Genomic DNA, 25,560 nt, shown 5'->3' on the forward strand with positions numbered 1-25,560 from the left:
AACACTGCAGGACAGGCAGCTGGGAAGGCCACCCTGAAGGCTGGTGGCTGCTGTGGGCCCCATGGCGGGCAACGCACCAGGGGGCAGGGGAAGAGGGCGGGCCTGACTGGCCAAGATAGGGTTGGATCCTGGCTGTCTTTCCCCTCCTCTCCTCGATCTTGGACAAGATCTGCTTCCTCTTCTTTATCTGCAGAGCAGGACGTTCCTTCTCCGCCCCAGGACCTTTGTGTGGCTAAGCAAGAGAATGTGAGTGAGCACAGGGCCCCGTGCACAGCAGGTGCCTGGAAGTTGTTGTTATTCTTCGGGTGACAGCAGTGGGGTTCAGGAAGGGGTCAGGAGGGGGACATGGCTTCACACAGAGGCTGGGACTCTAGCTTCATCTGACAGGAGGAATAAAGAAAAAAAAAAGATTAAAAAAAAAAAGGCAACAACACCTTTTTCTTTTCTCAGGACCCCTGCATCCATCATCTCCCTGCTTTTCCAGAAGAATCATCTGAGCAACATAGGATAGGCTCCAGAATCCCCGTTTACAGATGGGGAGACTGAGGCACATCAAGGCAGAGATGGTTGAGCTCACTGTTGCCCCGAGGTTGACATGCAGACCACAGTTGGGACACAGGCTGTCACAGAGTGGACCTAAATAACAGGAGTCATGTGCTGGTAGACTCAGGCCCTTTGAGTTTCCCTCTGATATTCTGAGGACCCCCAGAGAAAACCCACCTCTCACGATAAGATGTCTTCGCTACCTTTCTAATGTGTGGCAAGCTTGCTTTGAAAGAAAGGAAGAGAAACCTGATGAGCCTTCAGGAGGTGACCAGATGTCCTAGAACCTAATTTAGAAAATATATTTGTTCTTATTGCTTCCTTTTTCTTTAAAAAAAAAAAAAAGTTTATTTTTATAGAACTAGAACAGTGAAAATGAAATATATTTTATATAATAAGTGTGTATTTATTATATAGTTAAATATTACATTATTTATGGTAATATATACTAATGTAAGGTCTACCCTCTGGCTATAATAATAAATATATATGATAGATATAAATATGTTTATATTAATAAAATAATACAAAACCACCCAATGCATCAACAGTTTATTTTTGAAGTTCCATTCCATTTATGCCAGCTGATGCCAGTTTTCCCCATAAAGCAGTAACATAGTGAGAACTAAAGTAATGGCCACAAGCATATAGCAGTGATGGGTCTTGCTGAATGAGCACCAACTAAGAGCTAGTCCTGTGCAGAGACCCTCCATGTCTTATGTCATTCGGTCTTGCTCAACCATTTAAGGCACATACAATTATGAGCCCCAGCTTTCCCTAGTAAGGAAACTGAGGCAGACAGAGCTAAGCTAAGCAACTTGCCAAGTCACCTAAGCAGAAAGTGGCAAGAGCAGGATTTGAACTTGGGCAGTCTGGCTGCCTTCTCCTAACCCGTCTGGGGGCATAAAGTCTCTGTTTGAAAATACAATTATGTAAGTATTTTTGGTGAGTGACTTGGGGTGGGGGGGAAAGCGGTCAGCGCTAATAGTACAGATGGTACTTGGATATGCTAAAATTCATGAAGACGTGAGTGAATGATTAAACTTCCAAAACCAAAATGAAACAAACCTAGCCCAGCTCAATGTGCACACAAGGAAAGGCCCAGAGAGGGAAGGCGCCTGCTCGAGGTGGCAGAGTGGCGTGGAATATGGGAAAGTGAGTGCCCTAGGAGAGGCTGGGTGGAGTGGGGAGGGCATGGGGCAAGGGAGGAGTGCTGGCTTCTTAGTGTGTCCACATGTTCACAGATGTCAGCCGGCGTCCTCTAACTCAGGGTCCCTGTTCCCATTGCTGTCCTCAGGATTGCATGGGTGAGGGGTAACTCTAGGGGTTTAGCCTTGCTTTGGAGGGGAAGAGCATTAGAAGAAGTCGTCAAGCCAGATGAGGCTTTTTCTGTTCTGCCAACTCGAAGACACCCCTTCCCCCACCCCGACCTTGCCCGGCACCTCAATGGGAAAATAGCCCTTCTGGCCATGTTCACTTTTGATGTCAAGAACCTGTGATAGGTCACCCCCACTGCATTGATGCTGTGTCAGTGGCAAGACCCTCCTTCCTTCAGAATGGGGGCTGTAGACATATATTCATTCCTCCCACAAATAGTGATGGAGACCGTACCCTGTGCTCAGTGCTGTGTGGGTGTGAGGGCAGAGTGGCGACCCTGACATTGGCCCAATGACCATGGGCTAGCGGCCCCTGTGTTATAGCCTCCTGGCCCTGGCCTCTTGCTGGAATGGAGAAGTCCCATATTCTTCCTCCTCCAATCCTGGATTTTATTTCCCTGTCTGAAGGGACCTCATTTGTAAAAATGATTTTTCTGCCCCAAATAAACTGTCTTTATGCTGGATTCTAGTTTATTCTCATCTTGCTTTACATGTCTCAGTGACAGATGGCCCCGGAGCTTGTGAGCAGTCCGGGCCAACCAGAATGGCTTCCATCAGGCATTTTAAGAGTTGAAAATCATAACCCATGGGTTCTATTACCCTACCAGACTGGAAACCTCTGGTCTTATCCAAATGGTTTTACAGATGGAAAAACCTGTGGTTCAGAGAGGGACATTTTGTTTGTCTTTCCATGGCATTTACTGAGTACCTATTTTTACCCAGGCCCTGTGCCAGGAATGGGAGACCCTTGGAAGAGGAGTCATCAATGCCCCCCTCACTGTGACAGTTTCAGGCACTATTAAAACAAATGGTCCCAGACTTTGTAGCTTAAAGCAACGTACAGTTCTATAGATCCTATAGATCGGAAGTCCAACATGGGTCTCACTGGGCTCAAATCAAGGTGTTGGCAGGCTGCACTCTTTTTAGGAGACTCTAGAGGAGAACCTGCTTGCCTTTTCCAGCAGCTAGGAGCAGCCCGTGTTCCTGGGCTCTTCCTCCATTTTCACAGTTAGCAACATGGCGTCTCTCAGATCCTTCTTCCCATGTCACATTTCTCCCCAACTTTCACTTCTTCTGCACCCTCTCACCCTTTGGAGACCCCATGGGATTGCATGGGACCCACTGGCTAATCCAGGATATATTCTCCCTATCTTAAGAGGGCTGATTTGTCATGCTTATTCCATCTTTGCCTTATGGGGAAACAGACTGACAGGTAATGGAGCTTAGGACACAGGCATCTTTGGGGCCACTATTCTGTTTACCAGCCCCGTCCTCAGGGAGCCCAGAGTCTTGGAGGGAGATGGCAATCAGCATGGGAACTGCTATGATAGGGGTGCCACAGAAGCCCAGGAAAGGGGATGCCTGCCCCAGGGGGTGTGGGGGAGGGAAGTCTGGGGGAATCCCATGGGAGAGATGAGGGGTGACCTGACTCTTGAAGAATGGGAAGGACTCAGCCAGGTGAAGGGGAGTGGAAGTGGAAGGCATGCCAGGAGGAAGGGACAGCGTGTGCAGAGGCTTGGAGATAAGCAAGGGAATGCACGCACTGCTGTGGCTGAAGCACAAGAGAGACAGATGGGCTGTGGGGCGAGGCCAACGCCAAGATCACAGGGAACCTGAATGCCTGGAGGCTAATGCTTTCCTGAAGGCAGTGCGGACACTTCCAAGGTCAGGTTCGTGTTTGGAAAGACAACTGCGGGTTCCTGGTCCAGAATGGCTGGAAGTGAGGCAGTCTAAAGGTTTGATGGCAATGAGGAAGGGATTCCGTGGAAGAGACAGAGGCCTGGGTCAGGACAGGGATGGGGGAGCAGAGCTGAGTTGGTGGGTGGGCTGCTGGAGGTGAGAAGAGCCTGAGGGTTGTGTGTGAACAGAGGAGGCAAGAGGAAGGGCAGGAGGATGGGCAGATTTCTGGCCTGGGAGTCTGACTGGACTGTGGGGCCATCACTGACGTAGGGACATGGGGGAGGGGTGGGTTTAGGGACGTACTGAGTTGGGTTTGACGCGTTGATGATCTGTGCCTGGTGGACACCTAGGGGAAGCACCCAGAAGGCAGCTCATCATGTGAGTCTGAATCTGTGAGCTCATGTGTCAATTATATTAATTTGTATCAATCAGGTATTACTGTGTAACAAACCACCCCAAAACTTGGTGTTGAAAAAAACCCCCAGCAATTACTTATTATCGTTCATGCACCTGCGTTTTGATGCACCTGCATGTTGCCTGCAGGTTGGTCTTCACTGATGGCTCAGCTTCAACCTGCAGGTGTGCCGGTCTGCCAGATGGTGGGATTGGAGGTTGCTGACCTCCCTGTTGCCTCTGGCCCTGACTTAGAATGCCCCCCACCATTCCTCCCCTCCACCTTGGGCCTATAGATGGCACTGAGCAAAGACCACAGGAGGGGAGGGAATGAGGATGTCTTGAGGAAGAGTATTCTAGACAGAGGGAGCTGCCAGTGCAAAGGTCCTGAGGAACAGGAAAGAAGGCCAATATAGCTGGAGGGGATGAATGAGGGGTAAGGGTAGCAGAGGAGGTCAGCGAGTTGGCTGCAGCCTTAGTCATATGGAGCCTAGAAGGTCATGGGAAGTGGCCACTACCCTAATTAGTACTGCTATGATCGCTTTTCATATTCTCCTCCTATCCCCCACAGGACCCCCCATCTCTGGACACAGCCATCCAGCATGCCCTGGCAGGCCTCTATCCCCCTTTTGAGGCCACGGCGCCCACCATCCTGGGGCAGGTGTTCCGTCTGCTGGATTCTGACTTCCAAGGGGATGGGCTGAGCTTCCTTCTGGATTTCCTTATTCCTGCCAAGCGCCTGTGTGAGCAAGTGCGAGAAGCAGCCTGTGTAAGTTTGGGAGGGAGGGTGGAGCCGGGAGACAAGCTCTCCCAGAACCAGAGGGCTGGAGGTGAGCAGGGAAGGAAGTGGGCTGGTGCATGCCTTGTCTCAGAGCAAGAATTGAGGATGTGGGATGGTTCTCCAGGTACCACTGCTTGCCCAAAGGGAGATGTCTCCACCCTCCTCCTGGCTCCCCCCAGTGGAGCAGGAAGCTCACTTGGCTCTTTGCTCTCTGATTATCTAGGAGTCAATCACGTTTATCCTTTCACTAGTGGGGAGTAAATCCTGGATAAAAGGTGGGATGACCCTTGGGAGCCTGCCCTGGGGCTGGCATTGTGGGCATCACCAAGCTGCCTTGGCTGAAGTGGGTCAGCTTCAGTGGAAATAGCAGAGAATGTTCCAGATATTTCCTGGAGCCCTTGAGGCCTCAGGACTCACTTTTGTCCCAGGAGACCTCTTTGAACCCAGATCTCAGGGAGGCCTCTCTAAGGCAAAGTGGAAAGAAAAGTGTTTTAGGTAGGTCTCCTTGGCTGCAAATGATAGATCTTTACTCAAGGTGATCTGGCCTCAGCCCCGAGTTGATACACCAATCAAATCCCTTTCTGTCTCGTGTCTCTGCTTCTCCTTTTTTGCCAACATCAATCTTACAGGCTAGATGTCCCCCCAAGACTGGGATCAACTCCCGTCCTGGAAAGGAGAAACTCTTGGAGAGGAAAAAGAACTCTTCCCCCTCAACTGCAGATAGAAAAGATGCCAGAAAAGATCCTGATTGGCCAGGCTTGGATTGGATGTCCGTCTGTGGACCAGTTGCTGCAGCCAGAGAAATGGGATAGTGGGGTTGACCAGGCTTGCATCATACATCTACGCCTCTGGTCAGAGGTGGTGACTATTTTAAGGGTGGGGACAGGCCTTTGGAGACCAAGCCCTCAGATGCCTGTTGCAGGAACTTGTCTACACCCTTCACGGGGTTGCCAACTGTGCCCCCGCTGTCCCAGCCTCAAGCATCGCTAAGAAGTTTGAAGCTCCCGCGGGCTCATGTGCCTCGGAGACCTAATGCATCGGGAGCAAAAAATAAGAGTGAGGACCATGCACATCATTTCAGGGGTAGCAAGAAATTGAATATGGCAGCTGAAAGCTCAGGTTTGGGAGCCAGAACTAGAGATGGTTGGAACTGGAAGGAGACTACGATCCTTCGTTTCCCTTGCTTGGTGTGGCTTCTGGAAGGCAGAAACTGGCATACACAGTCATTGTTATTGCAGGAGAAGAAAGATTCTCACCAAGCACCTACTGCCAGCTCCCATTTGCCCACCCTGACACTATTTTGTGCATAACCTGCCCCTCCCAGCTCCTTCCCCATGTCTTCCAGGAACAAGGGTCACAACGCTTTAATTTCCCTATTTTTAAAAAAGATTTTATTTATTCATTTGACACACAGAGATCACAAGTAGGCAGAGAGGCAGGCAGGGGTCGGGGGGAAGCAGACTCCCTGCTGAGCAGAGAGTCCGGTGCGGGGCTTGATCCCAGGACCCTGGGATCATGACCTGAGCAAAGGCAGAGGCTTAACCCACTGAGCCACCCAGGCGCCCCAATTTCCCTATTTTTAATCATAGGAGATTTTAATTATAATTATAGGTGAATTCATGTCACCTCTGAGCCCGGGGTGGGATTAATATTATGGCGGCAAGAGTCAGGTGCCCAGGTTCAAAGCCAGGCTCCATCACTGCAGAGCTGGGCGATCACCCTCTGAGCTTCCTTCATGGGAAAGCAGGAATGTGGATAAGACGGTACCCACGTCCCAGAGAGGACACACACAGCCTGGCACAGAGCCTGGTATGCAGCAGCTGCTCAGTAGCCCTTGGCTGTTACTTTCCCACTTTTTTCTTTCTCCCCTGAAAATAGGAATGTGCCAGCCCCAAAGTTGGCCTTGATAAAGGCCAGCACCCGGAGGTGGCCAGCACCCTCAGATGAAGTCCAGTGGGGAGCAGGAACAGACACAGATGCCTCCAAATGTGAAAGCCAAGGCACGAGTCCTGTTTATGCTGCTCTCAGCTGTGTGGCCATGAGCTAGTTCTTTCACCCCCTTGAGCCTCAGTTGTCCTCATCTGTAAAGTGGGGATAAAGGTACCTAAACTCCCTGCCCCACCGAGTGACTGTGAGGTTCAAATACATTGATCATAACCGTCGTCTCTGTGGTGCATTGCTGTTTGCACAATACTGCTGGGCAGTTTGGCCTCGTTCAATGGGAAGGCGAGGGAAAGCAGGTTGTAAACGGCAGAACGCTCAGTGAAAGTAGCTGAGGAACTCGCGGACTGGAGGGGTTTGGGGATAGGAAGGTTCCCTGCGGCAGCCAAATCTACAGAGTCCCTGACGGGGACTGGTTTACCTACTCAGGGTACAAGGGCAGTCAGTTCTTACCCCAATTAATCAACCTGGGAAGCACCTGCTTCATTAAGGGGAACCTCAGTGTCATTCTCTGGAGCTCCTCCACATACACATCCAAATTATAGAAGATTATCTAGGTTTTACTCAAGCCACAGGGCTCTTTTCCAAAAGCCAGGTAGAGAGAGAGAGAGAGAAATACCTGTCAGTCCCGTGGCAGGTGGGGGTGTTGCTTCTGTTGTTGCCACATTGTGTTGCTGTGGGAGTGGGTCCTGCACAGCCCGGTGGAGGGGCTCCATCAAGAGAGATCAGGTCTGGGGTGCCTGGGTGGCTCAGTGGGTTAAGCCTCTGCTTTTGGCTCAGGTCATAATCTCAGGGTCCTGGGATTGAGCCCCACATTAGGCTTTCCGCTCAGCGGGGAGCCTGCTTCCCTCTCTCTGCCTGCCTCTCTGCCTACTTGTGATCTCTCTCTCTCTCTGTGTCAAATAAATAAATAAAAAATCTTCAAGAGAGGTCAGGTCCAACCGGCTCTGGGATGCCCTGCTGTGTCCCACCTATACGGAGAATTGCTGGTGCCTCCTGTTTTTAAAAAAAAAAAAAAAAAAAAAAAGTTTTTCCTCACCTGCCATGTCATTACTCAGTGAAGAAAAATAAATAAATACTTAAATCATATTTAAACCAATAAATAATAAACATTCAAGTCCAGAATAGTGGAATGATTTTGTTTGTTTGCTTGTTTATTTGTTTCAAGATCATCCAACAAGGTAGTGGTGGGGTCGTGTTTCCTGGCTTTCACCCAGGATTGTTCCGACTTCACTCTGTAATCTCTCTGCCTTAAAAATAAGAGAATGGCGTAAATGCCATAACTGACTCATTTTCTAATGGAAAATCCCCACAATTTTTCAAAGGGCAAATGTCAGAGGGAGAGGAAATTAACATTTATTGAACGCCCACTTAGTGTACGCCAGGTGTCGTGCTGTGGGGGGTTTTATTTACACGTATATAAGATCTCACTTAATCCTCAGACCAACCCAGTCATATGATACATATGGTCATTCCTGCTTGCAGATAGGAAAATTGAGGCTTGAAACAGTTATGTAATCTGCACAAGTTAGCGATTCACACCTTGTCTCTCTGGCTCTCGAATGAAGGGCTCAGACTTGATTTGGATTGAGAGAAGTCTGGGGTAGATGTGCAGAAGGGACCGTGACCCAAGCAAAACGATCCTCATGGGAAAGGCACCTGTAAAGTAGCACCTGTCACTCAGAGCTTTTCTCTCTTGGGCCAGAAGGCTAGCGAGCATTTTTAAGATCAGGGTTAGGACTAGGGTGGGGCAGGAGAGGCATTTGCTCTAGGGATTGTGTGACTTGCCAGACTCTGAGATGGGGCCCTAAGAGTTATGTTGTAGGCACCTCTCTTGCCTCCCTGCTCCCATCCCCGACCTGCCCCAGATTCCGTCAGCCCCATGGGCAGGTCCTTCCGGGGTAGGATTCTCTGACATCACCCTTCTGTCCGCAGGCCCCGTACTCGCATTGCCTCTTCCTGCATGAGGGCTGGCCTCTGTGCCTGGGGGGTGAGGTCGTGGTACACCTGGCCCCCCTCAACCCTCTCTTGCTACGCCAAGGGGACTTCTACCTCCAAGTCGAGCCCCAGGAGGAGCAGTCCGTCTGCATCATGATCAAATGCCTCTCCTTGGACCTCCGCACGGTGGACACAAAGCTTGTTCCCATGTCGTCCTACCCTATACTTTTCACCCAGATGGGCCTGGAGGCCATCAACAGTGACTTTGAGGGAAGCCCCCTTCACAACTGCCTGGTTGCTTCAGAAGATGGAATTGTCTCTGTGCCTTGGACCAAGATAACCAGCCCGGAGTTTGTGGATGACAGATCCCAAGCAGTGAATGTCCTTTCCCTGGCCTGGGGGTCCCTTCAGTTAGAGGCCCTCGATTTGAGCTGCCCTCCGGAGCTGCCCCAGCCCGAGTCCCCAGGCTGCCAGGAGCTGCATGCCCAGAGCTTGGCCAAGGGCAAGGGCAGGACTTATGGAAACAAGTACCCAGGACTCATCAAAGTGGAGCCAGCCAGGCCTGGGGAGGTGGCCTTCAGGATGGACCATGTGGCCAGCCAGGACTTGGAGGGAGACTATGTGGTCCTTCTGGAGAGCAGAGGAGGGTCTCCTAGTAGGGGAGTGGAGACATCCCATGGGTGTCCTTTGGGGGCATTGGAGGAATTATCTAGAACTAAGGAAATCCCTTTCTCTCAAAGAACGCCACCTCTCTCAGGCACCAGTGGGGGACCGTCCTTGAAAAAATGGTCTTGTGAGAAGGCAGCAAGCTCAGAAGAGGAGCCCTGCCTTTTGGACTTGAGGAGAAAGGTCAACCGTAAGGTTGACGCACACACCCACGACTCAGAACAGCAGCCCCGGGAGCCCTGCCTCAACGTCCTTGAGAAGCCATTTCCCTGTGCCTCTGGCCTCGAGGAAGGTGGTTCAGAAGACCCGGCTTCCTCCAAGGTGCAGGGACATCTGGGAAACCCAGAAAACATGGTCCAGCCCAGGCCTAACCCAAAACAAGAGTCCTCCCTGCACCTGTGCCCAGCTTCCCCTCCTGCTACTCCAGTCCCTGAAACCAAGATGGAAGAGAGGGCCAAACTGAACCATGGGAGACTTTCTAAACCTGGGCCTGGCCCCAGTCAGAACACCTCCTCCTCCAGGTCCCCCACTCTTGGGCTCAGATTCTCCTTCTTGAAAGGGCAAAGGCAAGCCCCGGGGCCCCCAGAGAAAGCCTCACTCCAGCACGACGGGCCCTGGAAAGTTTTGTGTTCGCTCTACTCTCCCAAACCCAACAGGGCCAAGGGCTTGGGGAAAGGTAAGGTGCCCACTCGCTCGGCTGGACAGGGGACTATTCTCTGGACATGACCAGGTGACAAGGAGGCTCAGGATGCCAGGGACAGAGACCCCCCCCCCCCCTGAACTGGTTCAGCCTCAGGGTTTTAGTGCACCGGGAGCATGTCAAGAGGCTTGAAGTCTCGGGAATCTGGAATGGCTATTCTGAGCCGTCCTGAGTCCACAGTCAGCTCTGCCCCGCAGCGGCTGGCTGACCTTGGTCAAGGACTCCTTCTTGGTGCAGTGTGGGTGTCCTCTGCCTCACACAGTTGTTCTGAGGTTCAAAGACACACTAAAAGTAAGCAGCTTAGGGACACCTGGCTGGCTCAATTGGAAGAGCTCGTGACTCTTGATCTCAAGGTTGTGAGTTTGAGCCCCATGTTGGGTGTGTAGATTATCAAATAAATAAATAAACTTAAAAAAAAAAAAAGGACCTAGCATAACACCTGCCATGTGGTAGGAGACCAGTAGCCATAAGCTGTTATTATCAGTCAGAAGATGCCAGAGAAGAATCTGGGGAAACCCAGATTCTCCTTAATACTGTATTCTTTGTTGCTCTTCCCCAGCTGGGACAACTAAGACCAAAGCATCTGGCCCAGCTGCTGACTCAGGCCCACTGACCAGGGAAAAGACTGGCTTTCCAGAAGGCCCTCCTGGAAGAGTCCCCGCTGTGGATGAGGAGACCCCAGGGCCTGAGCCCAGGATGGGGACTCTGAGTGTGGAGATGTTCCAGTCAAGAATAGCATGTCTGCCAGGTCCTCGGGGATCATAGGGCAGCAGGATGTGGAGAGGAGGGTGGTGGGGTGGGGTGAGGGTGTGTTGGGGTGGGGAGTCTCTGAGCATCCTGGTGTTGGTGGGTGTGGAGGAGACAAGGAAGGTCCTGGAGGCTTGTGTTCTGGACCAAGTACCCCTGGGACTCAGGCTTTTCATATTTCCAGTGAAGGAACTGGATTATATGAAACCAATTTCTAGATATCCATCCATCCATCCATCCATCCATCCATCCATCCATCCATCCAACTATCCATCCATCTATCCATCCATCCATCCATCCATCCATCCATCCATCCATCCTAATTTTCAGTGAGGCAGCCAGCATTGGTGTCTTAGGTCTGTTCCCTAGAAACAGGGCCTAAGACAGGGATTCTTGGAGAAGTGATTTGTTGAAGGTGGTTCTCAGGAGAAGGGGAGTGAGGAGAGCAGGACATGGCAGGGGAGGAGCTGAGTGACAATGGGGCCTGACCCCGTGAAGATTTGGGACATGAATTACACCACAGAGCTGGTTCCATTTTAAGGTGTAGGGGGCTGGTCTTTTGTGTGCTTGGGTCTGTTGGTCATCAACCTAGGCGGGGCCTGGGATGCAGGGTGAACCTGTGATCCAGTTCAGTTGAGGGCAATTCTCTAGAGAACGGGACATCTGTGAGCCAATACAGCCAGCAGTCAACAGCCGCTGGGGGATGGGTATCAAGCCTGACAAAGGGATCCGAGTGGGGTTTTACCAGCATCCAGTAGAGAGGATATTATCCCTTCTGTTGAATATTTATTCATCTTTGCAACAAACATTTCTTTAATACCTGCTGTGTACAGCCAGACCCTGGGCTCAGCACTGAGGATTCAGCGAGGAACAAGACTGATGTGTGCCCTGCTCTCAAAAAGTCTATATTCTCAGGGTAGAGAAAATTCAACAGGTTATTACAATCCAGTGTAAACAAATTGCACTGTGGAGGAGTACAGGGTGCTGTAGGAGACCGATGAGTGCCCTGGCCCAGGCTTGGGTACGAGGAGAGGTCAGGGAGGAAAGAGGAAGCAACAGAAAGCTCAGTCTAGAGCATGACTAGGTTTTATCCAGGTGAAGGGGTGGGAACAGTGTTCCAGACAGAGGGAACAGAATATGCAAATGTCCAGAAGCAAGAAAGACCTCAGGGCTTTTTGTGATGTACTGTCTTAAAAATCTATTTTACTTCATAGACCTGTACCATTTTGTGCTGAGTGCTGGGATACAATGAGTGGAGCCCTCAGTTTTGCAGGATTGAATAAAGGCCTACATTTGCTGTAGGAGGCTGCAGTGGGAGAAGGGCTTCTACAGAGGGCAGAGAGGAGGTCTTCCTGGAGGCGGTGGCTGCTTGGAAAGATAAGGAGGGTTTCACCAGACAGAAATGGGAGGGGAGAGAATCCCTGGCAGAAGAAACAGCATGAACAGAGGTGGGAGGTGTGAAAGGATCCGCCTAGGTTAGGCAATGACAGATGACCCTTTCTGGCTGGGCCATAGGTTGCAAGGGGTGACACAGTCTATTAGTTGTAGATGATGATCTGATCTTCACGTGGTCTTCTCTCTGTGTGTCTGTGTCCACATTTCCTCTTTTCACAGGGACACTAGTCATATTGGATTAGGGCCCACCCCAATGACCTCATGTTAATTGAATCATGTCTTTAAAGACCCTGTCTCTAAATACAGTTACATTCTGAGTTCCTGGGGATTAGGACTTCAACATATGGCAGTGGGGGGCTGTAGGAAGAACACAATACAGCTGATAACATAAAATGAATGAAATGAGCCTGGAAGAGTGTGCAGCCTCTGGGGAGACTTAAGGGGCAAGTGGAGAAACTTGCACTTTTTCCTAGAGGCCATGGGGAGCCACGAACTGTTTAGAGTAGGGGAGCAGCACCCCACAGAGCCTCTACTGAGCTCCAGTCATGGATCTACAGAGACAGGAGCTCATGTCTCCTGGTGGTCAAGGGCCAGATCAAGCATGACTCAAGCAGGTGAGGGACCTGGCTCTGTGCGAGCCTGGGAAGCCACTTCCCCTCGCTGGGCTCCAGTTTCCTTATCAAGAAAATGGGCCTGGGGACGATGATGCAGCATTGCCTGACCTGACGGCCCCAGTGGCTGCGAGAGGATTTCAGAGGAACATGGACAGACATCTCTGACTTTGTAGGTTATATCATTTTCTCATGTTTAATCATTTCACATTTTTTTACTTCCTCTTATAAAAAATACTAACATACCAAAAAAAAAGCAGAGACTGTAGTGTAATGAACACCCACTTACCCATTATTCAGATTTAATAAGTCTTAACATTTTGGCGTAAGTGAAAGATCTTCATATCTTCTCCCTGAATACTTCAGCATGCCTCTCTCAGCTCTGAAGATATTTTCCCTAAGAACTGCAATACCATTAGCCCATCTAACAAACCTAAATATAATTTCTAATACTCAACACCCAGTTCATATTCAAATTTCCCATGTTGTCCCCAGTGAAATGCTTTTCCTTTTGAAATTTATAAATGAGTATCACGGGGAAAAGAAAAATCAAACCCATGATCTCAAGAGGATCTAAAGGTAGACACACGCGGTCGGACATCCTTTTCGATTATGTCAAATTTCCAAATGTGCATGAAGGAAAGACTGTTCTAGAAGGTCTGCACCCCTGTGTGAGACAGCACTTATGAAGGCTGTTAAGCTTGTCTCTAAGACTTCCTGAGCCATAAAGGGTCTTACATGCTTACACACTGTAGAAGGTCGTGCCCACGTGGAGTGGACGGTGGCTGTTGCAAGATAGTTCTGCGTGAGGTGACTCTGGAGGGCAGGGCTCCGAGCCCAGGGTGTGAGGCAGGCCCAGTTTCAGAGGCCTGAGCCTCTTTCCTTCCTCTGTGCTCTCCCCTCACTACCGTGCAGCTGGGCTGCACTGACTCCCTGGGCCTCGGACTCTCAGCCCCTGTGGGGACAGTGGGCCATGCAGCCCTAATTCCTGGAATGAGAAACAGTCTACGGAACCCATGGGTAAAAGTCTGCAAGAATGAAACATGAGCTGGCAGCCCTGGGCTGGGGGCAGAGATGAGGACAGAGGCGATGTTCCGTGTAACAATGGTTGTCACTGAGCCCGTGGCTCCGTGTGTTTCTCAGGACCATCTCATTTAGCCTCAAAATGACCTAGTAAGCTCCACATTTTATTCTCCCCATTTAACAGATGAGGAAACAGGCTCAGAGGCACAGCGACTAGCCCAAGGACACACAGTGAGTCAGTGCCGCTGACACTTGAACCCATCCACATGCCTCCAAAGTCTAGTCCCTGAGCTGTGCGTCCCAGAGTGCCCTGTGCAGAAGGGAGTCCAGAATGAGGGAGTCCAGAATGGAGGGCGGAGTCAAAGACAGCTTTCTGAGGAAGTGGCTATTGAGCTGGGTCTTGAAGGCTGACTCAGAGTTCAGAGTTGCCGAGGGAGGAGACAAAGGACATCCGAGGCGGAGAGACCTGGGGTTCTCACGGCTCACCTGTGTCCTCCCTTCTCCAGGTGGTCGGGACAGGGCAGGGAGGCCCCTGCTTCTGGTGTCAACCACTGAGGGGGCCTGGGAGGCACCATGGTGCACAACCTCAGAAGTCACCAAGCTGCTTTCCTACCTGTGCACTGTCCCCAGGTAAGGGGCTGGGCCAGCTGGCCACTCTGTCCCCTTTTGACTTCTTGGCCCAGAGTCCCGGGCTGGGCACTGAGTGGACAGACACCGCGCCCTTCCACCCAGTCGTCTGTTCCCAGAGCCAGTCCCAAGCCAGATGCTGGGGGGAGGGGGGAGCAGGACAGACTTAGTCCCTGCCATCAGGGGGTTCCCAGATTGCGGGAGATGGATGGCGTGTGAGGAGCAGAGCATGGACGAGCAACTCTTAGGAGCATCAGTGTGGTGAAAAGAATGGGGGTGATGTAGATCGGTGATGATTAGTGGGTGATCCTGGCTGATTTCTAAGACCTCCACTCCCCCACCTGCGTGACTTCAGGTTGGGCTGGCTGGGGAAAGCCACCATCCTTTCTTCAGTGTTCCAGCCCCCAGCCAGGAGGGTCTCAGAGGTGGTGTTTGTTCAGGACTGTGCTAGAGACCCCAACCCAACCTAGAGGCTGTGTGGCTAGGGGTAGGGGATGGAGGGACTGATGGAACCCTTTGGAACCTTCTCCATATGCTCTACCCCATGGGAACTATCATGGCCACTTGCTGGCCATTAAGATTTTTCTTCCTCTTCTTCAAGGTGGTGTGACTGTTCTGGCCTAAGGGGCAGATGGGACCCACTTTTTTCGTGCTGAGAAGTGGTCAGTGTGTTAGACAGAATCCTGGAATCCCACCAATTTGCTGTGTGACCTTGGGGCAGTAACCTCCCCTCTCTGAGTGTCACTTGAAAAAAAGGGACGACCAAGTGGACTCTGGGGACCAATGTAAACTGTGGAGTCCTGTCCCCAGCTTCACGCTAGGTCACGCTAGAGACTCAGATGCTCCTCATATCGGGGCCTGCCCCCCAGGTTGGTGGCCAGGCTTATGCGGAAGCAAACGGCTCTCCCAGCATGAACAGTGGGAGGCAGGCAAGGTGCGGGGCCTCTTCTCATTGTCTGCCATGGCGCCACTCTGTGCCTCAGTTTCCCCTGCTAGGGTCATGACAAAAGCAGGCATTTATGTTCCTCTTACCCTGCGCAGTCACTGAGTGCCTCACTCCAATGAATTCATCAGTCCTCACCACAGCCAGTCCCACGGGTTCAGCACTATGATCCCCATTACAGATGGGAAAATGGACTCTCAGCAAGATGGAACAACTTGTCCAGGTTCCAGACACTGTACCACAAGTCTAGCACCACACTGGCCGCCTGCATTTTTTCTGAGAACTGGCTAGACTTCAGGCTTGGAGGTCCCGGGGGGTTATTTTCCCAACCTGCCTGATCATGAGGATGGCCAAGGGCACTTGGAACCGCACAGCCTCCCTGCCCCACCCTGGATCTGCTGGGGGGATGGGGCAGGGGCGGGGGTGACGAACCAATTATTTTAACAAGTCCTGACAATTGGGCCAGTTTGGGAAATCCTAAGGTCATCACCGAAAAGTACACCGGGAACCACTGAGGGTGCTCGGGCTGCAAGCAACAAATTCCAGTTCAAAATGTCTTAACTGATAAGGAAATCTAACTTTCTTGGTCTCCGTTTTCTAGCTCTTAGGAGGAAACTGGTAAAGGAGAGCCTGTCTTTCCCAGAAGTGCCCCCACGGTTTCTGGCCTCAACCAATCAGAAACCAGCCCCTGGGGGACCTGTTATACGGAGGGCATGGGATTCCTGAGCAAAACGTGGGATTCCTGAAGAAAACGAGAGCTCTGCCCACAGGGAAAGGATGGGTTCAATGCTGGACGACTCGTCCACTGCAGTGGGGACAGTGGCTTATAGGGTGTGAGAGAGGGCTGTGTGAGGTTCTGTGGGAACACCGAAGAGGAAGCAATGGACTCCACCTGGATAAAGACCATGGAGGGCTTCCTGGAGTGGGGTGGGCGTTGGCAGTTAGTTGGTCTTGTAGGAGGAAGAGTTCACCAATAAATCAAGGCTCCTGGCAGCCAGTCCCCCCACCCCCATAGTTCCTTCCCCCTAGAAAGCCTGGTCCATCCAGCAAGATTGCCAACTCTGTTTATCACCCACAGGCCTGAAGATAAAACCAAGGGGCTGGCTGTTGTGATTGATGCCAGGAAACAGCCCCTGTATCCTGGTCTGGTCAGTGCCCTGCAGGCCACCCAGGTGAGTGGGCGGTGGACAGCCTCAGCCTAGCAAGTGTTGGGAGCTCCAGGGCACTTGTGGTGCTCATGGAGCCCAGGGAGCTGAGAGCTGGAACCAGGAACGCCAGGCAGACACTCTTAATTACAGTATAGAAATCCCAGCCCAAAGAGGCCTGAAGAGAGAGGGAGTTCATTGGTTCATTTGACTTGACAATCCGGAAATTAGATCCAACTTCCAAGTATGGCTTGATTCAGGGGCTCAAATCTTGTCTCCAAGACCTGGTTCCTGTCTCTGCATTTCTGGCCAGTTTCTCCTGGGAGGGCGCTCTTCTCAGCCAGGCTCCCTGCCTTGGTAGCTATCTGGGTCCCAGCAGCTTTCACTTCCCATGGTCTTTCATTTAAGTCCAGTAGGACAGAGTGAGAGATTCTCTTCCCAGGAGTCCCAGCAAGTTTCCTTCTGTCTCCTTAGCTCAGGTGGTCATCCCCCAACCAATCTTCATGGCCAGGGGAATGCGGCACACTGATCGGCTTAGACTTGGGTCCCCTGAACCTCATGAGTGCAGAAGGCCGGAGGAAGAGGTTCCTAAGTCAATGGGTTAGGCAACAGAGGAAGTGGAAGGTTGGCGTATGCTTACCTTATGGTCTGATCTCCTCTTCTTCCTTTCCTCACTTTATAATGGGGAAACTGAGGCCCAGTGGGGATGGATCATGTAGGAAGTTTGTAACACAGCCTGGACCTACTGTTCTGTTGACTCCCAATGACTCACCCTCCAAACATCCCACCTACACGTCCCCCGCCATGCCCCACCCACCCTGTTTGCCTGAATCTTAGCAGGTGGCTCAGTGAAGGTCTAGGCAGAGCCCCCCTGAAAGGATTCTCTCTGACAGGCTCTGGCCCCAGGCTCCATGGGTGCTGTGCTCTACCTGGGGGACGAGGAGGCTGCTCTCCAGCCGGGGATGCTGGCTGACATCCAGGTGAGTGGGGGAGCTGAACTGAGCTGGGGTGCAGAATTCAGCAGCTAGGGAAGGTTAACAAGTTCAAGGTCAGCCTAGTTAGTGGAGTTCAGCAAGTACAAGGCCGTGTGCTACAACTCCAAGCCCCAGCCTCTCCGGCAGGTGCTTCCAAACCATACAGTTCTCCCTCTCTGGCAATGCCAGCAGCTCCTGGCGCATGACGGACCTGCAATGGCATGAAGACTATTTAAAAAGCTTCATCTCCTCGACCCCTCCTTCCCTTTTTTCAGATGGGGAAACTGAGGCCCAAGGCCACGCAGCAAGCTAGAAACATATTGCGGCCCCGATCTTCCTGCCTTCCCCCTCCCTTGGGTCTCTCAGCATCTCCGGTTCAGATCATTTAGGGCTTTGCAGGAAAGAGGCCTGCCATTTTCTTTAATCAGTGCATGTATTACAATCATGGTGTGGGCACCCTGCCCTCTGCCTTGTTTCCAGAAATGATTTGAAAAACCTCCTTCCTCTTTCTCCTCATCGGTAAAGAGACACACTGTGAGCCAGGATGTGCATTTCATGCTTTTATGGACCAGTGAATCCCTTGAGGGATCTTGTCAAAGTGCAGGTTCCAATGAAGCAGTTCTGGATGGGGCGTGGGATTCCGCATCTCTAGGAGCCCCTAGGTGGTGCTCAGGCTGCTGGTCCGTGGACCACTCATTGAGTACCAAGGAGAACAGACGGGTCCAAAAAAACTGAGTCCACCCGATCCCAAGCTTAGGTATCTGGAGCTGGGCCTGGCATAAACATTCATCTTTAGCACCCAGGAGAAGCAGCCACTTTGTCCCTCCTCCATGTCTTAGAGGACATTCAGATTTGGTGAACTTTTTCATCAGCCCCAAGAAGGAGACAGCACCTTGGTGGGTCGTCAGAGGACAGTACAAGGATTCCAAAGAAGTTATAAGAAAAGGGTCAGCATCAATCAATTTGTGTGATGGCCTGGAGAGCTGTGCTGGGAAAGAGCCTGGCTTAGAGGGAGCCAGTGCTGTGATTGATTAGTGATGTCTGCCCTGGGCACAGGCTAAGAGGTGGGGTATGTTAAGTGCTTTGATGTGCCCTTCCTTAGCCAGGATCTCATTCTTAATGTTGATTTGTCAGACTTTCCAGAGAAGATCCTTGGTCCAGAAAGCAACTCTTAAAGCCAGGGCCAGCCTTCCCTGCGGCGGGTGGAGCAGTGTTGGGACAGGGATCTGGCAGGCCCTTCTCAAACATATGTCCCCACCCAGAATCCTCCAGTCCTCCTGACTGACTTCTTTGATCTGCAGGTAGAGGTGGTGACCTCACTGAGGGCTCTCAGCCACCACGTGGACCCCAGCCAGCTGCCCCCAGCCCTGGAGGGCTCCCTCCCCTACTGCCACAGCGAGTGGGTGCAATTCTTCCAGGTGCCTGCCCTCACAGCCTCTACCCCCCACCCTGTCTCCTCCTCTTCCTCCTTTCACACTCTTGCTTCAGGGATCCAGCGACCCTGTCAGGTTCCAAACCAGACATTCAACAAACGTTTATGATGAGGGTTCAGAGGGTGGTGATTAAGAGCTGAGGCTCTGGGCCCAAAGTGCCTGGGTTCTATTCCCCGCTCTGCTGTGTGACCTTGAGTAAGTTACCTACCTTCTCTGAGTCCTTTTCTTTTAGTCCAAAATTGGGAAGGGGAGGTAAAGATAGTCGTTTCCAAGGGGCTGATGTGAAGATTAATTGAGTTAATGCGGGAGAAGAGCTTGGAAGAGTGGCTGGTGTATGCACAGAGCTGTGTCTGTTGTTAACTGATTGTGCTGTGGCCCCGCACAACTCAGAGAGCTCAGGGACTGGCGGGGGAGGCAGACATGTTCCCTTCTGAGAGAGGAAGATCAGGAAACAGCCTGCACTGGGCTCCTTCCCCTCATGATCTCAGCCTCTCCTCAGCACAACCCCGGAGGGGGCATTTCATGTCCAGTTTAACACACGAGGACACACAGGACAGTGTGTGTGTGTGTGTGTGTGTGGTGGTGGGGAGGGACTAGCACAACAGCACACAGAAGATTCCAGGCTTAAATCGCATGGAAACCAGTGCCCATAAATGTCGTCCTCGACTTTCCCTACTGCTCATCCTCGGCACTGTTCACATTTGGGACTGGATAATTCCCTTTTGCGGGGAGCTCTCTTGTGCATTGTGGCATGATTTGTACTGTCCCTGGCCACTACCCACTCTGACAGGGGCACCTCGCAAACTACGACAACCGAAAACATCTCTAGACATTGTCTGATGTCCCCTGGGGGATGAAATCACCCCCGGTGAGAACCGCTGGTCTCCACTGACCGCCGCGTGCGGTGGTTTGTTTACTTGTTTGGGGCCTGGGTTCTCTCCTGTTGAACCTGTGCCCATTTTTGAAAAGGCAGAGTGGGTTCAAAATTCAAAAATGCTGCTGAAGGGTGTATATATTGAAAAATCTCCTTTCCTATTCATCCCACCGGCCCCCAATTCCCCTCTGATGAATCCAGTGGTCTTTGAACTCTATTTTCATGAAATCTAGCCCATAGGCCCAGAATATAAAACTAATGATGATGATGGCTAAGACACTAAGTGCCTCGCCCACATGAACCCGTTTCATCCTCCTGCAAGCCTATAAGGTAGGGACGACTGCGATCCTATTTTATAGAGGAGGAAGTAGAGGCACAGAGAGGTTAGGCAACTTGCCCAAGGTCTCACAGCCTGTCAGTGGTGAAGCTGGGCTGAAGGGGGACCCAGCAGAGGATGTCCCCTATCTCCACCCTCCCACATCTGCTCCTGCCCCTCCCCCCAGAGGATACCTTGGGTCTTCTTTCCTCTCCTTCTCTCCTTCCTAGCCTCAGTGATTCTCAAAGTGTGGTCCCTGGACCAGAGGTATCAGCACCACCTGGGAACTTACTAGGGACGTACCTTCTCAGGCCCCACCCAAAAGAATTCAATAAAGAACTCAGGAGTGGGGCTCAGCAGTCTGGATTTTGACCATCCCTCCAGGTGATTCTGATGCAGCTCAAGTTTGCGAACCATTGCTTGATGCCCGCCCTGGGTCCCCCTGGCATGGGCAGACGCCCTCCTCGGGGGCCCAGGCTGACACCCCGGCTCTGGTCTTCCATCATGCAGAAGTTGGACCCTTTCCTTGCTGACCTCCGCCGGGCCGCCTCCTTGCTAAAGGCTTCCATCAACCAGATTGAGAAGAGTGAGCCTCCTGGAGGGGTGCAGGTAAGCCAGGTTCATGGGATGGGGAAGCCCCTCTGTACCCCAGATTCCGTGGACCAAGGGGTTCAGTGAAGGGGACAGCGTGCTGGGCATAACCATCCCCCTTTTTTATTCATTCATTGGACTAATATTTATAGGTCACTCACTGTGTGTCATGCCGTGGGGACCCCAGCCTGGGGCAAAACGACTAGTCCCTGCCTTTGGAGGGTGTTGTGGGTGCAGTGCTAGAGGCAGTCCTTTAAAAAGCAAACAAAGAAATGGATATGTAGCTACAAAGTGTGCCAAATGCCAAGAAAGATCGAGAACCATAGGGAAAGAGGGGGGACCTCCGTAAAGAGATGGTATTTAAGCAGACTCCTGAGAATGACAAGGGGCCGGTGATGGGAACAGGAGGGGGACTGTGCCAGGTGGAGGACAAATATGTGCCAAGGTGCTGAGGGGGGTTTGTTCTGGTATGTTCTAGAAGAGCATGGAGGCCAGATGTAGAGCAGAGCAGTGGGAGCAGGGTAGGAGAGGAAGAGAACAACAGGAGGATCTTTTAACCCCACGGAGGCTGGATCAAGGAGTTGGGCTGGGCTGGGACCCTAAGCTGCCAGAGAAGCCTTGGGAGAGTTCTGAGCAGCAGGATGAATGCCTTGGCCCTCTGAGATCCTTCCAGCTGCCATATGGAGAACAGAGGGAGCCAGCAAGCCACAGAGAGACCAGTTAAGAGGCTGGGCTGAGTGTCCCACAGAGATGAGGCGCTTGGACCAGTGAGGTTGCCATGGTGATGAGAGGAAGCATGGCTGGAGGAGATGTTTTAGAGATAGAAAGGATAGACTTTCTGCAGGACCTTGAATACCAAACTGGGGGACTCAGGCACGATCTGGGTGTGGGGAGCCCTGAAAGGCTGTAGAGTGAGAGTGGGGATTGATCCTCAGGCCACCTCCTTACACTGACAGGAGGCCTCCAGGTGTCTGAGCAAGTCCAAGGAGCTGATGGAGGCCGTGCTGAGGGACCCAGGCCTGCTGGGCCTCCAGCGGGAAGGGGGAGCCACTCTGGCCAAGCTGCGGCAGGAAGCTGGTAGGCTGGATTCCAACCCTGATGTCAGGTATGAATGGCCAGGGTTTTCCTCACCCACTTTTGTTCCCTGGCCCTGGGGGCCTGGAGCTGGGGACCCACCAAGCGGGCCCTAAGGACTTCTAGGATGGGGGCATTTGCAGGGCTCATATCCAGGGCTGAGGCTTTGGTAAGGTCCCCGTCCCTTCTCTGCTGCCCCTCCTTCAGCCCCGGCCCTCCTCAGCCCAGGTAGGTGTCCAAGGACAGCCCCTGCTCATTTCTGGTCACCCTCAAGCACTTTCTCTGACTTTCTAAGACACTAGGCTGCGTCCCTTCAAGGGTCCATCTTGTTTATTCCCCAGAAGAACCTCGTGAGGGCCGTACCATCCTCATTTGGCCGATGGGAGGCTGAGGCTCAGGGAAATGCTCTAACGGCACCACCCGCCTTCCCTGGTGGGCTCCTCAGCCCCGCTCAGGGAACCTTAGGCGGCATCAGTGGTCTCAGAGCCACAGAACAACAGACACATATTTCTGGAAAGTACTGGTTTGCTTACATTTCAGGGTGGGGGGTGCAAGTCAGTAATTAAATCCGTCAGTAATTGGAGCTATTTTATTTCCATTAGAACAAACACAATTACAAGGTTTACACAAGCTTCCAAGAATCATTAGTTTATTTAACCAACACCTGAATAGTACTTAGTACGAGCACAGCCCTGTCCTAAGGGCTTTGCAAATATTAACTTGTTTAATTCCCACTAGGAGGAATCTAGCATTACCCTCCTTTTACAAAGGAGGGGCCTGAGGCCCAGAGGGAGGTTGAGTGACTTTCCCAGGATCACACAGCTGACCTGTACCGGGGTCCGGACTTCAACCCAGGCAGCCTGACCCCGTCACCTTGAGCTGCAGCCCACAGACAGATTCACGCTGATGTGGGGCCTGGTGCTGGGCTGGAGCCATCTCCCTGCCCCTCACACGGCCTGGTGGGGCTGGCACTGTCCTTCCCAGCGTGACCCCACCTCGCTGGCTGGTTCCCTGGCTCCTCTGTCCTCCGTGGGCCTCTCCAGACTGTTGACCCCCAGAAATTCCACCAGGGCGCGCTGTGGTCCCACATGAGCCTCTGAGCCTACTAGTTCTGTGGGAAGGACCCTGCAGCTCCCGGTCCGCTCCTTCCTCTCTCTGTCCCTCCAGGCAGGCTGGTATTTTCCAGCTTGAGCACCACCGACCCTGGGCCCTCAGCCCTTCCTGGAAGGGCAGCGATCTGTGGGAAGCTGCCGTCCGTGGAGGAGGCCCAGAGCAAGGATAGCAGGCTTTCCTTCCAAAGCATTTTTTCCTTTTTCCTTCTCAAGTTAAGACCCCATAGGGCAGAAGAGGGTGGGGTAGGATTTAAGGGGTGTTCCTCCCCTCACCGCAGTGTTACCACGCCTCACTCCTGTCTGCGTCCCTTCACTTATGTCTTACTGGCTTTGACAATATTTAAAAAGCTGCACACCAGGTTTCAATACAGAATGCCATGCATGAGAGTCTGTTCTTCTCTCTGGACCGCAGTTTTCCCATCTGTAAAATGGAGGCTGGGCTGCAAGGGTGTGTTACACCCACTCACCATCTTTACAATAGAAGTAATAAGCGCTAACCCACACTGTGTGCTGGGCACTGTGTTAAGGGGTTTGAGTGTGTGAGGCCTGTTTCTCAGCCTTCGCTGCCCCCAGAACTGCCCAAGAAGCTTTAGAAAGCACTGATATCCACGCCGCCCTCAGCATCTGATTCCACGGCTTGGGGTGGGTGTGAAGATTTGAACCCAGATCTGTCCAGCTCACTTCATACCCTCCCGGGGAAGGGGAGGGGGTCATTTGCTTTCCTGCTGTGTCCTCTGGTCTTCCCGATCCCTTGGAAGGCCAAGTCTGAGGTCCAGAGAGGTATAGGGACCTGTCAAAGGTCACACAGCAACTCAGCAGCTGGAATCCCCAGGCCAGAACCATGGAATTGGTGGGAGGTTGCAGGGGGCTACTGGTGGGGAGGAACATCTGGGGCCCTCTTTCCCCCTCTTCCGCCTCCCAGGAGCCATCTGGCTGAAGCTGTCGCCTTGTACGGCCTCGTGGATGAGCGGCTGCATGTCCTAGTCAGTGCATCTAACCATCTCCTGGGGAGGCTGGAGCTCCGGATCCGCCTGGGCCGTCTGGAAGCTGCCATCCTCCAGGTGAAAGGGGAGGCTGGCTTCCCTGCAGAGAAAACCCTGCCCCAGGTCCTGACCCAGCAGGCACTCTGCTCTGGCGTAAGGACACAAGGCTGGCCATTCTTCAATGCCAGGCGGGCCTCCGGTGACACGGCCATGACATGGCATTCTCTAGGTGCTGGACGTGTGAAGACATAACCCCCCCAAAGCCCTACCCCGCCAAGCCCTGGGCCAGAGCCTCTGCACCTACCAGGATTTTCCAACCCATCCCTTGCCAGGGATGTGGGAGGATGGCGGGATTCCTCCCACTCATCGATGAGGATGCGGAGGCTGGGAGACATGACATCACCCGCCTGTGGTCACACACCTGGGGATCCCGGAGCCTGCCCCTGGCATTGCTGCTCTGACTGCCGGGGTCTTGAGCCAGTGCACCCCTCCAGGCTGGAGCTGTGGAGCATGCAGACAGCGTGGGCGCTAATCCTGGCTCCAGCCACTGATTATGACCCTAGGCAGGTTATTGCACTGTTCGCTGCCTCAGTTTCCCCATCTGTTCAGTGGGGAATAATGTAAGTGCCTGCTGTGCTGGGCTTTTTGAGGATAAAACGAGTGAACACATACTCTTGAAGGCATCCCAGAATCAGAAGGGGACTTTTGCTCATGGGTTGGAGAGCCGCTGTCCCTTGCTGATTCCTCATGTCTGCCCCATTTTGCCCCTGAATAAGTTGAGGCCCAGAAAGGGGAAGTGACTTGCCCAGTCGATATACTGAGTGCATAGCACCTTACTTCATAGCACCCATGCACCTTACTCTACAGAAGGCAGCTTTTCCTCTGGCACTGTTTGTATACCCCTGGGGGTGGGGAGCTCACTACTCTCAAGGCTGCCTCTTTTATGATTGGTGCCAGCAAGTGGTTAGACTAAGCGAAATTTGCTACCCTGTGACTTGGTTCAAACAAGTGTGCATGATGCTGGCCATGCCAGATGCCCTCTGGGGTCCCCTTTGGGGAGTACTCTCCCCTTCAGGTATTTGTTTTGATTTAATTTAATTTAATGTAATTAACTTAATTTATTTGAGCAAGAGAGAGAGTTAGCAAAAGAAAAGAAGCAGGGGGACAGGCAGAGGAAGAAGGAGAAGCAGACTTTCCACCTAACAGGGTGCCCAAGGCATGGCTCGATCCTGGGACTATGTGACCATGACCTGAGCCAAGGGTAAACGCTTAACTGACTGAGCCACCCAGGCACTCTTTCCCTTCAGGTAGCTGAAGAATGTGACAATGCACCCGACCTCCCCAAGCTATCGCTCCTGCCCAGACCTGGGAAGGTGTCAGTCTAGGCCAGTGGGCACGGGTCCAGCCACTGAATAACTGAGGACGAGAAGATCCCCATCTCCAAGGGAGCTGGGGAACCGGCTAAGAGACATCCCCCAGGTCCCCCCACCATGTCCAAACTTCCCTCCCCTGCCCTAGGTCAGCAACTGGATGGAGCAGGAGGGGAGCCGGTGCCTGCAAGCGCTGACCCCCAAAGACAGAAGCTTGGAGACTGTGGAGAAGGCACACGTGGAGTTTGAGGACTTCTTTCTCCAGGCTGCAGTGCGTTCCTAAGACTGGGAGCAGGACCAGGGCACATGGAGAGGGCAGTGGAG

The 25,560-nt window shown here is 52.4% G+C and overlaps 1 protein-coding gene across 1 annotated transcript in view; it reads left to right on the forward strand.

The window, feature by feature from the left end:
* The window catches only part of KIAA1755 (KIAA1755 ortholog), a 37,324-nt gene that overhangs the window by 6,296 nt on the left and 5,468 nt on the right, over positions 1–25,560 (forward strand). The window contains exons 2-12 of the mRNA XM_032845797.1: positions 4,564–4,761; positions 8,650–9,994; positions 10,578–10,766; positions 14,301–14,424; positions 16,443–16,536; positions 17,403–17,489; positions 18,785–18,901; positions 20,617–20,715; positions 21,654–21,802; positions 23,806–23,944; positions 25,385–25,507. Of these exons, the coding sequence (XP_032701688.1) occupies positions 4,564–4,761; positions 8,650–9,994; positions 10,578–10,766; positions 14,301–14,424; positions 16,443–16,536; positions 17,403–17,489; positions 18,785–18,901; positions 20,617–20,715; positions 21,654–21,802; positions 23,806–23,944; positions 25,385–25,507 (2,664 nt within the window). The remainder of the gene's footprint in view (positions 1–4,563; positions 4,762–8,649; positions 9,995–10,577; positions 10,767–14,300; positions 14,425–16,442; positions 16,537–17,402; positions 17,490–18,784; positions 18,902–20,616; positions 20,716–21,653; positions 21,803–23,805; positions 23,945–25,384; positions 25,508–25,560) is intronic.

The sequence above is a fragment of the Lontra canadensis genome, unplaced genomic scaffold (assembly GCF_010015895.1).
Source record: "Lontra canadensis isolate GAN:19392208 unplaced genomic scaffold, GSC_riverotter_1.0 scaffold169, whole genome shotgun sequence".
In the NCBI taxonomy this organism is placed as follows: Eukaryota; Metazoa; Chordata; class Mammalia; order Carnivora; family Mustelidae; genus Lontra; species Lontra canadensis.